Source organism: Branchiostoma belcheri, unplaced genomic scaffold (genome assembly GCF_001625305.1).
Source record: "Branchiostoma belcheri isolate BF01 breed outbred unplaced genomic scaffold, Haploidv18h27 scaffold20, whole genome shotgun sequence".
In the NCBI taxonomy this organism is placed as follows: domain Eukaryota; kingdom Metazoa; phylum Chordata; class Leptocardii; order Amphioxiformes; family Branchiostomatidae; genus Branchiostoma; species Branchiostoma belcheri.
Window position 1 is genome coordinate 872,945 of NW_017803491.1, and position 12,722 is coordinate 885,666.

The following is a 12,722-nucleotide window of genomic DNA, read 5'->3' on the forward strand; positions in this document are numbered from 1 at the left end:
TTTACGTGAGTGGACATGCTTGTGAAAAGTTGGATGGATTCTTCGCCGAGAAGGTTATGCTCTCGGGGCTGCGTGTGTGTCCATTTGTGTGCAGCATAATTCTTCCAAGATAGAAGTATTCAAAATTGCGACATAGGTGGGAAATAATGAACATTGACAGATATTGAGTGAAACATTGGGTGGAAAATATGTTCAACTGATATAATCCATGGGAAACATTTATACATGTAATTTGTCAGTCAAAGGTATGAGATCGCGGAACTCTTGTTTCCAAAAGATTTTTTTTAATTTTTGTCTATCATTCTTTTCTTTTTTCTTATATTTCCTTTTCCTCTCTCTTTCGCACATATCTCAGTAAATCACCTAATTCTTCCCCGTAATTCGGCCATGTACAGTGCTGTATTTCAGGGGTCGCTGATCTACCGAACGGCATCTGCCTCTGATAAAGTTAAGCCACTGTAGTTATTATCAGTCAACTCTTGAGTTTGAGTGTTCACAGAGTAGATGTCAGTCATGACTGTGTGCACGGACGCGTGTGGGCTGTTGAGAGATGTAGGATGGTATCGTCTGGTAGAAGGGAGTTTTTCCTTGGATGAGAGCCAATATTACATTACCAGAGTGCCGCTTCTAGATGTGCCAAGTGGCTAATGATGATCATGACTCTACGGGGCAATATGATACATGTACCTAACGCAAGGAAGTACTAGTCGTTTTTCGGTGTCCACTATGTCATTTCCTAGTACCCTCCTTTGCCTTGAGGTATTGTTTCTGGTCTGTTTGTGTGTCTGTATGTGTTTCCGCAAAGTTGTGATCAGCATAACATAAGAAGGCCTGAATGGATTGAAATTTGGTATGTCGGGGTTAGTCCTGTGAGGATGAAGGTCAAGGTTAAACGGCTGACATTGGTACCGCAGGAGAACTTCGTATCTTTTCAGCCCTGGATATGCTATGGTCTTCATTTTTTGGTGGCTGATATTCCATGCTGATAGCTTTTCGTGTTAAGTGGTGTGGGTTTGGTCCCCTTAGCAGATTGTACAGGAACTATAGCGGAATTTCCGGCGAAGTCTTTCGAATCCGAATAAATCAAGAAATTTGGCAGATAGCTTAGACAGAGATGAACACAATCAGATGAAAATCATGTAAATGAGGACTAAACTTGAATAATTAATGACTGAATCCTAAAATTCCAATGGTGAGTATAATAGGGTTTGAAACATATAACGTGTGTAATCTATGGCAAGTGGGACATTAACAAATACGAATTATGCAAATGAGACCTCATCTGGCGAAAATGCTACGATTTATTGTTGGTACTAGATGATGGGCATTTCATACTTGTGACATGTTAGTTAGTTAAACATCACTATGTAAATATTATGTCAATGCGGAGGTCATTTGCATACATGATTAGTAATAAAATGTTGAAATGGATTCTTGCCAAATAATATAAAATATATGTAATTGGAGGCATGAGATCTCCAAATTCGTGTTATGTTCTATAGTGCTGATCGCATTATTACACAGGTAACATTTAATAATGTATTATCGCGCCAAGGACGGTGCGGCCGGAAAATACCTCCCAGCTTAGCCAAGGACGTCCGCTAACTCTGTCAACCAAGAAAAACGCCTAGTTATCTTGTTTGGCAGGAGGAAATGCTTCAAATGGAGCGATGGCAGCGACGCTCGGGTTCTAACCACGTGCTGACCCACGCAAACAACTCATCAGGGCTATTTCGAGACCGGTCGAAGGATTGTGCCTGCTCTGCTCGCACGCGATGGTAGCGTTATATAGCACAGGGAAGGTCGCTTCCCCAGCCATGCCGAGGTCTACTTTTTAACATTAAATGTTAGCAATAAAAGGTCACATTGGTTTCCTTTTAGATTGTATATTGTGAGTAATATGACATGGACGATCTAACTTTTCTAAACCCCAAGACCATCTTCCTTATGTCGCAATAAATAAATAAATAGATAAATATATATATATATATATCAACAGTTATCAACAGTTCTGCCCTCAAGACTGCTTCAATTTTTTGCTAAACCTAGGACTTCATATAAGGTCCTTGGACAAACTACAATTTAAATGAGAATGAGAAGAGCACTAAATGTGTGCAATAGACAAAGCTTAACTCACACCATACCTGACTGTCTCTGCGGCAAAATATTCTCTTTATTTCGGCAATTTGTACTATTTTTTTACTCCTCGAAAAAAGTCTGGTACAGACTATTAGTATTACCCTATGCACATGCAGTAGATTCCCGTGTGGCAAACGGAATATCACTGAAAACGGCATCTGGTGCGACGATCACACTAGGCCACGGACAATGACATAGCCTGGGAAAGCAGCCCCTTGGGGCAAGTTTTATTCCGTACGTATCGAACTTCATTCTGGGTTGTCAAGACCTTCTGGCACGTGAAGGTCAGGCCGTGGTCATGTATGCAGCTGCTTGGTCACACAATACATACTTCGCTAAAAAGACGATCGGCGCCTTGCTTCACCCCGGCCATATGTGTCACAGACCATCACAAGGCCGGCCCAGCAGTGCTACAAAATTGCTCTCCTGAGAAATATCCTATGAATTGCCCAAATTAATATCGGCCAGAAGACAATGGTGCGGGAAGAATAGAGAGGTCACGGCGATTCTATAATGCCTGTTCCCACCGCGACCTGACGCGTGATTTGTGGTCTCCACCCTTATACTTTCCAACATAATGGGTCGGCCGCGCGCATTAAGCGTAAAACGGCCTCAGAACCGTGAAAACTCCGTTTTGTACATTCAAGTGCACGCAAATGGGACGTTTATGGCGGTTTATTACGGTCCACTCTCCATAAATAACGCTCCAAATGTTGCGGAAAGGCCATTCTTGGTGGCGTTTCGTGAATGGTAATGCCACAGAATGCAAGACCTGGATAGACAGGAGGCGGTGGTTGGGCGCGGTATCAGGATCAAAAGACGGAGAAAAGGTGTTTATGTCGGAGGATGAGAGTTATTCTGCCCGTCACCCTTCTTTTTAACTCTTGCCTTGGATGTCCATCGCGTTCGATCAAAAGCTATAAGCTTGCCCGCAATCGCTGTTGTTGATAAATATTAGTAAGTACACGGCCTTTTTTAACACGTGTAACTAGCATCGATAGCTATCATCGATAGATATCAATTGTATTAATGACCTCATCCCCTCATTTGCATGATAAATGCGAAAATGGTATAATACCATAGTGGTAAGTGTATCATGCAAATCAGGGTCTAATTTGCATAATAGATAACTAAATGCTACAATAGCCTTCTTTGTTGAAATAACGATAAACAATTGGACAACTTGTGCTTTTTTGTATTAAAGTACAGATCATCGACTGATGTAATTTATACAAATAACAGTAACACTTTGATTGCATAATCAATGAGAAATATTTGCTGACCGGTGGGCAGAAGAAGATAACACATCATTTGGCGAAGGTATGAGATCGTAGAACTCTTGTTATGACCTACATTTCTCTCCGTTCCCACATTTTCATTCTTACCATCAATCTCGTAACGCCATCTGCAGACAGTTAAACGAACCATGTTGATCATAAGTGCTGTGCAAGACATTGTGCCATGAATGAAAGAAAGGCAGAAGCACAGAGCCTTCCGATGACACCAGGAAATACGCTTGCCTCACCTGAACCGAGCGAAACTTACTGTCACTGGTTACATGGTGTAGCACTGCCACCTAGCGAAATGTGTAGGTAACGCAGTTTATCAGCACCATGGACAGACCATGTCATTACCAGACAGCCTGTTGACTAGAGGGTCAGTGTGACTGTGTCAACGTGTCGATATGCAATTTTATTCAAGATCTATGCCTTTTTACTAGTTCGTGGTCCATTTTCTGTTATTAATCACCGAGGATATGTATTGTGATTTTCCCAGGTAAGCCAGGGTACGGGAGGTGGAAAGTTTCCCGGGGGGGAAATGTGGCAGAGTCTTAAATAACAATCTATTTGTTTTCATAACAAGAACCGTGCCGTGCTTCTGCATTTGAAATTAGACAAAACAATAGCATGCACTTGCTTCACACATTAGGAGAGTCTTAGATAACAATCTATTTGTTTTCAAAACAAGAACCGTCCGTGCTTCTGCATTTGAATTCGACAATAGTGGAAGACATGCAATTTTGTAACCAAGACTAAAGACACCGATATCAGAGTAATACAAGCAGCCAACGAAAAAGCAGTCACTAATCAAAAACAATGGATAGCTGACGATTTATTTATTATCAATATTTAATAGTCGGCCGGACCGAGCGAGGTCGCTATAAAATCTGCGTGACTCCACACTGGGTTTCTTAAAGTATTACCCACAATCTTGCGTGTGCTTCCAGCAGGCCAGGCTACCGGTACCTTGCGGGAAAAAAACAGTGGCCTATACTTCATCTACGTTTTGTACACGAAACCATATTCACAGTGACCGAACACAAGTTCCTGAAAGATCCAGTTTTGAAAAAGAACTTGGAAAAGTTCAAATCCCTACCTTTCGTGACAATGAACAGCAATCTTAGCCATCACACAGTCCCGCTTCGGTACAGAACCACTTCCGCCCAATGAAAGACTCGTTAACCAGGCCGGCTCCTATGTACAAGTAAAGCATTGCATACCAACAACGCCCCTTTTGGAATGGGAGTGGCGATGACGTACGTAGCAAACTCCCATTGGTCAAAGATTACGTCGCTCTTTATGATCGTGTTAGTAGCCTCCGGGAGGGCAGACAGGTACTTGACGATCCCACGGTTTAAATTTTACTTTAAAATAGATCGTGATATTCCCTGCTACGTACTATAGAAAGGGCTAGACCGTAAGCTATGTGATTGGAAAAAAGCACTCTTTTATTTCAATGATTTCAATCCTTGAAATAAAAATTATCTTACAGTGTTAAATTATCTGATGAATTTTCAACACTTCATACATCATTGTTAAAAGTACATCTACAGTGAAAAACGTACCAGTTTGACTCATTTTTTGGTTTTATTCATTTGACATAAATATGTTTTATAAAGTGTCACAACCGGTAGTATGCAGACCAGACAAACTTTCCTATTTTTTTCAATATGGCTTTCTCAAATACCATTTAATTTCTTAAAGAACTTAACATCCTAAGCAGACCCAGTTTTTTCCTATTTACGAACTAAATCTTGAAACTTTCATATTGTCTTCTTCACACTTCCAAGCGATATTTTGGAACATTGAAATATCTATATAATATAAGCAGAAATTTGCTGAAGAGAATATTGCATAGTAGAAACATTATACAATGATAGACACCTATATGTCAACTTTTAGTAAAATAAAACTGTGGAGAACTACATTATATTGAATGTCATTATAGATAAACATTTTGAAATATCAATATATTAATAATATTAATAAAATAATAGAATTATTGCTGAGCCTGCAAAACAGGCAAATGGAGTAAAACTGGCAACTCTAGTTTTCTGAGGTCTTACACAATCAAACAAGTCACATTAAAAATTTGCAGGTAGAATTTGCCTGCCTTGCAAAAAATGTAAACACATTGACCACTCTGAAACTATCTTGAACTTGGAGCATATTATATTAAATAATGATGTTGCACTGTTTGCCTTGACTCAAGAAGTATTGAACTGCTACAACTTCAACTTAAAATTAAAAAATATATGTACACATGTACATTTCAACAAACTCTATCCAATAGACATTTCTGAGAAGTAAACCTAACTGATTTTTGTGTCTGACACAGTTAAGTATGCTTGGCAAGCTGGGATATAAACATCAGTGTCGATCCCACAACAAATAGTTCTGCCTTGTTAACACCCGGATGCAGTATAGAGGAGGGTCTTTCCTACATAGAACTTTAAGGTACTGGATCAGTCTTAACAGTGAAGTAGTGGAGGCACCTACAGTTGACACAATTTGGTATTATGCAGCTCTGCAAACCACTGAGTACCACTGTGACACTATGCCCTTACAGAAGCCAACCCAAGCTATGGTCTTAAGATTATGAGACTGGATTATAGAAAGTTATGAGTGTAATTCTGAAGTGTACTTCTATATATGCCAAAGTCATCATTGCTATGATGTTGGGCATCAAAGAGAGGAAGAAATGAGGAAGAAATCCAGGGTACCTGTACAGGTATGAAAAATATTTCAAGCCCTGAAATCTATATTACTTTCCACGTATCAGTGACTTCTTGAGTCTAGAACTGTCTCTACATGAACAATTGTCACAACATAGAATTTTGCAATTGCTAAACTTCAGGCACAGAAGTAGTTGTATCACGAGTGATGTCATGTCGCAGGTTTCTGTTTCTTCCTCTCCTTGTTCCACTCGTCCCTGATGATCCAGTAGTCCTGAGTCTGCATCTCCTTCAGCCGTGACACCGCCCGCTCAAACGCAAAAATCTCCTCCTCACCGGTGAAGATACTGGCCGCCGAGTTATCCTGGAACAATCAGGGGAGGTTTCCTATTAACGGCTTGTTGCAACTTTCATAAATATAACGAAAATAATGAAATGTGAGGTCGTGTGGTGTAACGGTAGAGAGTTCGGCTCAGACCCAAGAGGTCCCGGGGTTCGAATCCTACCATATGCCACCGATATTGTGCCCTTGGGAATGGAACTTTCCACAACTTTCCACACTTCACTCAGGTGTAAATGAGTACCTAGCTTCTGTAAGGGATGTCCCTTAGATAGGACGATAAATAGAGGTCCCGTGTTTGGGACAGCCACACCAAAAAAGCTCTTTCTTGCAGAATACACATGTTTTGTAATAATTTATTAGCGATCACATGCAGTAAACAATTGCATCACTTCTTGTTTTATTCGGTGAGTCTTTCCCTCCTGACACCTGCTTGGCATGATTTCACTTTTGATCTGGTTTGATTGAGCTTATAAAAGTTACATGAGGTTAAGGTTACAAGAGACAATGTGTCCTCACAGTTCCAACTTTGATGTCCAGATCGTCCATGAGAAGCCTGTTGTAGTCCGAGTCCATGGCTCCCAATGTCTCCACTCGGAACAGTTCCTCAGGACTGACTGCTGCTGACCACACCAACCGCACCTAACATAAAATGAACACAGTACAACATTCACATACTGACCGCTCAGCTAACCACACCAACCGGACCTAACATGTAACAAACACAGTACAACATTCACATGTTGGCCGCTCAAGCTGACCACACCGATCGGACATTGCATTTTTGCCTCACGGTAATCAGTATGCTATATGTGATCAGGATTATTAAAACTACATTAAAAGAATAACCAGTAAATTGACTTTGAAAATCCAGTTCTGCTGCCCTGTATTTGCATTGGATGTCCTTGTAAACAAATGAAGGCACACATTGGGACAAATTTGAATTTGTGATCTAACCCCACTGTTTATCAACTCACAAGTTCTTACCTTGTTGTCGTACAACGTGTCGACTAAGGTGATGAACCTCCGAGCTTGTGTCTTCAGTGTCATGGTCATTTGTGGCACATTACGGACTATAACTGTGTCAAACTCTTGGCCAATCTTTAAGTAGTCTGCAGCACCTAGTGGCTATTCCAAACAAGAAAACAGCGAAATAAATCAGAATCATGTCTGCATATTATTGTTATCAATTCTGCTGAACTATAACAGGCATATCTTGTGATTGACTGTGCCATATATTTGCAATTATGATTACTATTATTCTAGGCTCCTCTTTTAAATCTTTGAATACACAAACTTCTTGTCATACCGGTACTTAACTGGAAGCTTGACACCAGACTTTTTGACAGAAAAAAAAATTACCAAAAATGGCCTCAACTGTCAGTATTCAAGCATACCTTTGCACACAAGTCATCAAACTGGAAGTCTGCCACCCTTCCACAGGCTATCGGCACGTGGAGGTCTCGCCCGAGCAGGCGTAGAGTTCGTGGTCCTATTTCTACAACAGGAAACAACTCCTTAAAGTTGTTGCAATTTCAATAGCAATTGCAATTTCATAGAAATGCAATTTCAAATGTTGTCATTTCGTACTTGAAGATTTGAAATAGCCCCGAAACAAGCAATGTGAGGAGTCCCTTTATTTTTCGGTACCACCAAAAAATACCTAGAACCAGCCTACGATACATCACAGTGTTGCTCACAAGTATCTGTTATGCTTTGGGATACTACACAAAAATTATTTGAAAAAATATTTACTTTGAAAATCCAGTTTTACTGCCCTAAAATCACATATTTCACCAAATGTTTGACAAGAATCGGAATATCCAATAGAAGCTGCTTGATGCAGTCTGTATGAAAGCATTTTGACTAACAGTGGCCAGACATGAACTCATCTCACCTCCTGTTTCTCGAGCTGTCATCTCTTGAAATATTCTGTCTAACTCTTGATCTGCCTTTTTATGAGTGGACCTGCAGAAAACGGCAGAGATCCAAAACTTTTCACTTCACTATCATGAATAAAAGGGATAACCATTTGCAAATACATGTTCAGCGCAAAAAAAATTCAACTTACTACATTAAAATAATACCAGAAAATTGCCATTGAAAACCCAGTTTTACTACCCTGAAATCACCATTAAGCTTTCTTTCTCTTCAGTCAGCTTGAAACGAAGCAAGGTGCTTTCTCAATAGCCGATAGTGCAATGCGTCCTTGCTAAATCTCTAGTAAAGTACATGCATGATAATAACAAATAATGATTATGAGCCAATTGGAAATCAGTAACGTGGTGAGAAACAGCACTGCAGAACAAGATAAATAATAAAAAAACATGCATGACGTACAAGAAGAAGACTTTTCCAGCCGTGGGCATGCCCTGCAATCTGTAGTCTGTGCCTGAGTCCAGGGCCAAGCAGTCACATCTGTACTGTAGGGGGGAGGGGGAGGGGGGGTCAGCATCGAAAAGCTGAAATCAAAGAGCTTCTTTTTCTCTGATATTTTTGAGCTTCAGATAGTAAAGCAAATAAAAAAAAATACTGTGTGAGGGAGAATTGCTTAGCCTGATTTGCTTATGATTATGCAAGCTTAATATGCTTATCGCAAGCTAAAATACTCTGGATAAGTTGAAGAAGAAATGGCTGTTTTGAGTGTAGCTATAAGGTTACATGAACATTTCTTTTTTGGAAATAAGCTCCCTAAGAAAGCATGACGTTACTAGGACTGTTTATCTTACCTTCAAAATCTTGATAAAAGGCACAAAATTGGACCGTTGTAAACCATTTTTGTACAGGTCTGTAAAAAAATGTGGTAGAGGCAATATTAACATTTGACACAAGGGGAGCATTACAGTGTTCACCGTGTTGTACTCTATATTTACAAGAAGGTTAAAAGTATGGTAAATTGCAAGAATAAGAGTAGACAGTAGTCCTACCGTCTGGGTGCCTGTTGGAAGTGGCTACCACCACCACTCCCCGGTGAAACAGCTCTGTAAACAGCCGTTTCAGGATCATGGCATCCGCAATGTCTGTAACCTGGGGAAAAAATGTGCATTCAAACTACAGTAAGTGCACTTTAATGCAGTGTTCGAAATACCTGTCTGCAGTCTGCAATCTGCAGATAGATTTTCAAGATTGCAGAAGAAAAATTTATACAATCTGCAATTTTGCAGCAGGAAAAATTGGCACTTGGGATTTGGCGCTTTTGGCTCCAAGGACAGACAACACTTAAGTTCCTGTTTTGAAAGAACAGGACCTTATTCACTAATTTGCATCAATCTTGTCTTGACTTGTCTATCTTTTGTTTCCTTTTGGACTTCCAAAAATTTGTCTTAACTAATTTGCATATGAATCAATAGCTCATGCTTATAAACCTGCAAGATTGTAGTATGGAGGCTTGTGTATTTGCAGAAAGTATTTCCAAATTGCAGAACAAAATTTTTACTCTTCTGCAATATTGCAGAGCACTGAAAAAAAGTATTTCGACCACTGTAATGTATTAGTCTAGAATCTGTGAATACCTTTTGATAACAGAGATTATTTGCTAGCCTGGTATCCAGCCTTGTTAGCTTTAGTCCGCTACCCAAGATCCGCTCCCCACGCTAATTATTTGCTACACAGAAATGCAATGCAATACAAAGGTAACATTTGCAAAGCAAATGCATAATGTTTACCACCACATGGTCTAGCATAACAAACTACAACGTACTGCTCTGTTTATTCTAACTACTACTAAAACACCTGTTCATATCAATTATCATGTAACCTCACACCACAGGATGTCTAATACAGCACCAGTTACCATAGTGACAGACATTAACCTTGTGTGTTTCGAGAAGAAGCAAAAACAATATGTTTCCTTCAGCAAAGGTAAACAAAAAAAGAACTATGAACTACAAAATAATGTACATGTTACTGAACTGACAGTTTTTTTCCTCAAACATACTACAGTAACTGCTACAATAAAGTAGTCTTGTTTCCAAGTATAGCAGAGAAGCCAACCTGAAACTCATCGAAGCACAGCAGCCATGTTTCATCGCTAATCTCCTCGGCTACAGGAGGGATGGGGTCAAACGCCTGCGACCTCCGGCTGCCCTCTACACGCTTGGGCATCAACTTCTTCTGCTTGTGGATTCCTGGAGAACACAGCCACAAATTTTACCATCATCATGTTAGTACAGAAACTATTTATTTAGCACGACTTACCACATTTGTGGAAGGATTGACGTAACAGGACCAGACTGTGACCACAGTGTCTGACAAGACAGTTGTAGCAGGCAGTCATAAGAGTACAGACCTCTTCCATAGTCTCTCCTTTTGATACCCTACACCAGTAAATTGACTTTAAAAAAATAGTTTTGTCCCTTGAAATTGCATTGGATGCTTTTAAAGACTTCTAGTCAGATGAAATGTTGCTCACGTGCGTGGACATCCAACATGAAGGCGTGGAAGTGGACTCGCTTCTTCTTGGTGACAGAGACGTGGGTGTAGAACAGGTCCATCAACATGGACTTCCCTGAACCTGGGAAACACAGGTGAGAGATGATTGGGTCTCACATCAAAGTTCTCTATTTTCATACAAGTACATAGATCCAGGACTTGTAGATTAGAGGATTGTAATACATATGTCAGGCTCTGATACCTTGATACCATCTTCGGGAGGATGAGGCTCCGCCTGTAGTAATCCCTGTCTTGAACTTTACTCAAGTGTTGTACTTCATACAATAAGGATCTAGTACTAGTTGTAGAATGGAGTCTCTATCAACAGATACAATGATCAGGACCTTTAACAGTAGAATTGCCAGATCGGAGTCTCTACCATATTCAAACTGACTTACCAACATTTCCGTAGAGATATAAACCATTTGGAGCTCCCTGCTTGTGCCGTAAACCAAAAAGCTGGAGGGGCAGAAAATAAAAGTGAAAGAAGTAAACTTTGATAAAAGTCACAAAGTTACAAATAGGCAAACTTGCATTGAACACTTAAGTATACATGAGTCATGAATCATTGGTGGATATTATGATGTTTGGCTTCAACGCCTTTACTTAATGTTAATTTGTAGAAAACATGAAACGCTACCTTTCCAAAATAGCTCTGTTGGTGCGGCCTGTACCCAACGCTACCGTCCTTCTGCGATCGCGACAAAATCTCGTGAAGTTTTTGTAACTCCTGTATAACGGTCAGCTGATGAGGGTCCCGGCTCAAGTAGCCGACTTGGACGGCGTTCTGATAACTCTCTAACGGTCCGGACTCACACGGGGTGAGAAAAAGCTGCTGTCCTGATATATTAACTCCATCGTCCTTGGCTTCTGTTGTTGTTTCTGTTGATGTGTTGTTGTTGACTGCTGCTGAGGGTAAAGGTGCTTGTACCGCAGCTGCAAAGGAAAATATTCTGATGGCCTATAGTGATGAACAGGATAAAAAGAGACATAACCTACTAATTTACTTCTCTTACATGTTTACACTAGTGTTTAAGTTTTATGGCTAACTACAATATTGGTAATAGAGTAATATACACATAAATTTATGAATGCAAATTATTTAGGACCCCCCCTCCCATCCAGGGTATTTATATGAAGTTATAACGTTATATGATACATTATTGTAACAATAAAATATCAAAAGTGAAAGAAGGCCTACTCTCAGTCTGTATGCTTTAGATTTTGTTCCTCTGCTAGTTTACAACTATCGAATGCAACAGAATCGTTACGACAGTTGCGTAAATTATATAAAGTTACAAGTTTGTTGGCATCCGGTATACGTGGTATATCGATAGATCGTTTTTACTGATCAATTATCACAAATACTGATTGTTACATACCTCGTTGACTGAGCGCAGTAGACCTTAGTCTGTAGGGCTGTGAAGTTATTAGACTAAGTTGTAAACAGCTTCGACAGAAACGCGTATAAACACAAGTTCGACAGGCTAACCGGCTCAAGAGCGCCGCCATTATGGTGACCCCGTTTAGGTAAATGGTGGATCAAAAGCGCCGACTAGGAATCATTGACAGTACTGCAGCCAATTGGTGAATGGCGAAAACTGGACTACCGGCCAATGGGAAGCTAGAAAAGCTAGACTCAAACAAAGTCAAAGCTAGACTCGGGGCCAATGAGAAAGCTGGAAAGCTAGACTGCATTGACGAAAGCTGGACTGCCGGCCAACAGAAAGCTAGGAAAGCTAGACTCAAAGCTAGACTCGGGATCAATGGGAAAGCTGAAAAGCTAACACTGCATTGCACTCTCCACGATTTTGGCCCTGCGATTACCTTACCCCAAATGCGGGTAACTCGGCTGCG

The 12,722-nt window shown here is 40.3% G+C and overlaps 1 protein-coding gene across 1 annotated transcript; it reads right to left on the minus strand.

Moving 5' to 3' along the window:
• Positions 1-4,998: 4,998 nt before the first annotated feature.
• Positions 4,999-12,466, minus strand: LOC109469338 (lactation elevated protein 1-like). The gene is made up of 13 exons (XM_019767845.1): positions 12,248-12,466; positions 11,506-11,801; positions 11,264-11,324; positions 10,846-10,947; positions 10,428-10,561; positions 9,362-9,461; positions 9,164-9,222; positions 8,775-8,857; positions 8,332-8,402; positions 7,832-7,932; positions 7,422-7,562; positions 6,954-7,076; positions 4,999-6,458 (listed from the first exon to the last, which is right to left on the minus strand). The coding sequence occupies exons 1-13, from the start codon at positions 12,375-12,377 to the stop codon at positions 6,306-6,308; spliced, it is 1,554 nt and encodes a 517-aa protein (XP_019623404.1). The 5' UTR covers positions 12,378-12,466; the 3' UTR covers positions 4,999-6,305.
• Positions 12,467-12,722: the final 256 nt, after the last annotated feature.

Coding starts and splice junctions, on each gene's coding strand:
- LOC109469338 (XM_019767845.1), bottom strand. CDS start 12,377: ATGGCGGCGCTCTTGAGCCGGTTAGCCTGTCGAACTTGTGTTTATACG. Junction 11,802..12,247: donor TACTGCGCTCAGTCAACGAG/GTATGTAACAAT, acceptor TTTCCTTTGCAG/CTGCGGTACAAGCACCTTTA. Junction 11,325..11,505: donor AACAGAGCTATTTTGGAAAG/GTAGCGTTTCAT, acceptor CTGCCCCTCCAG/CTTTTTGGTTTACGGCACAA.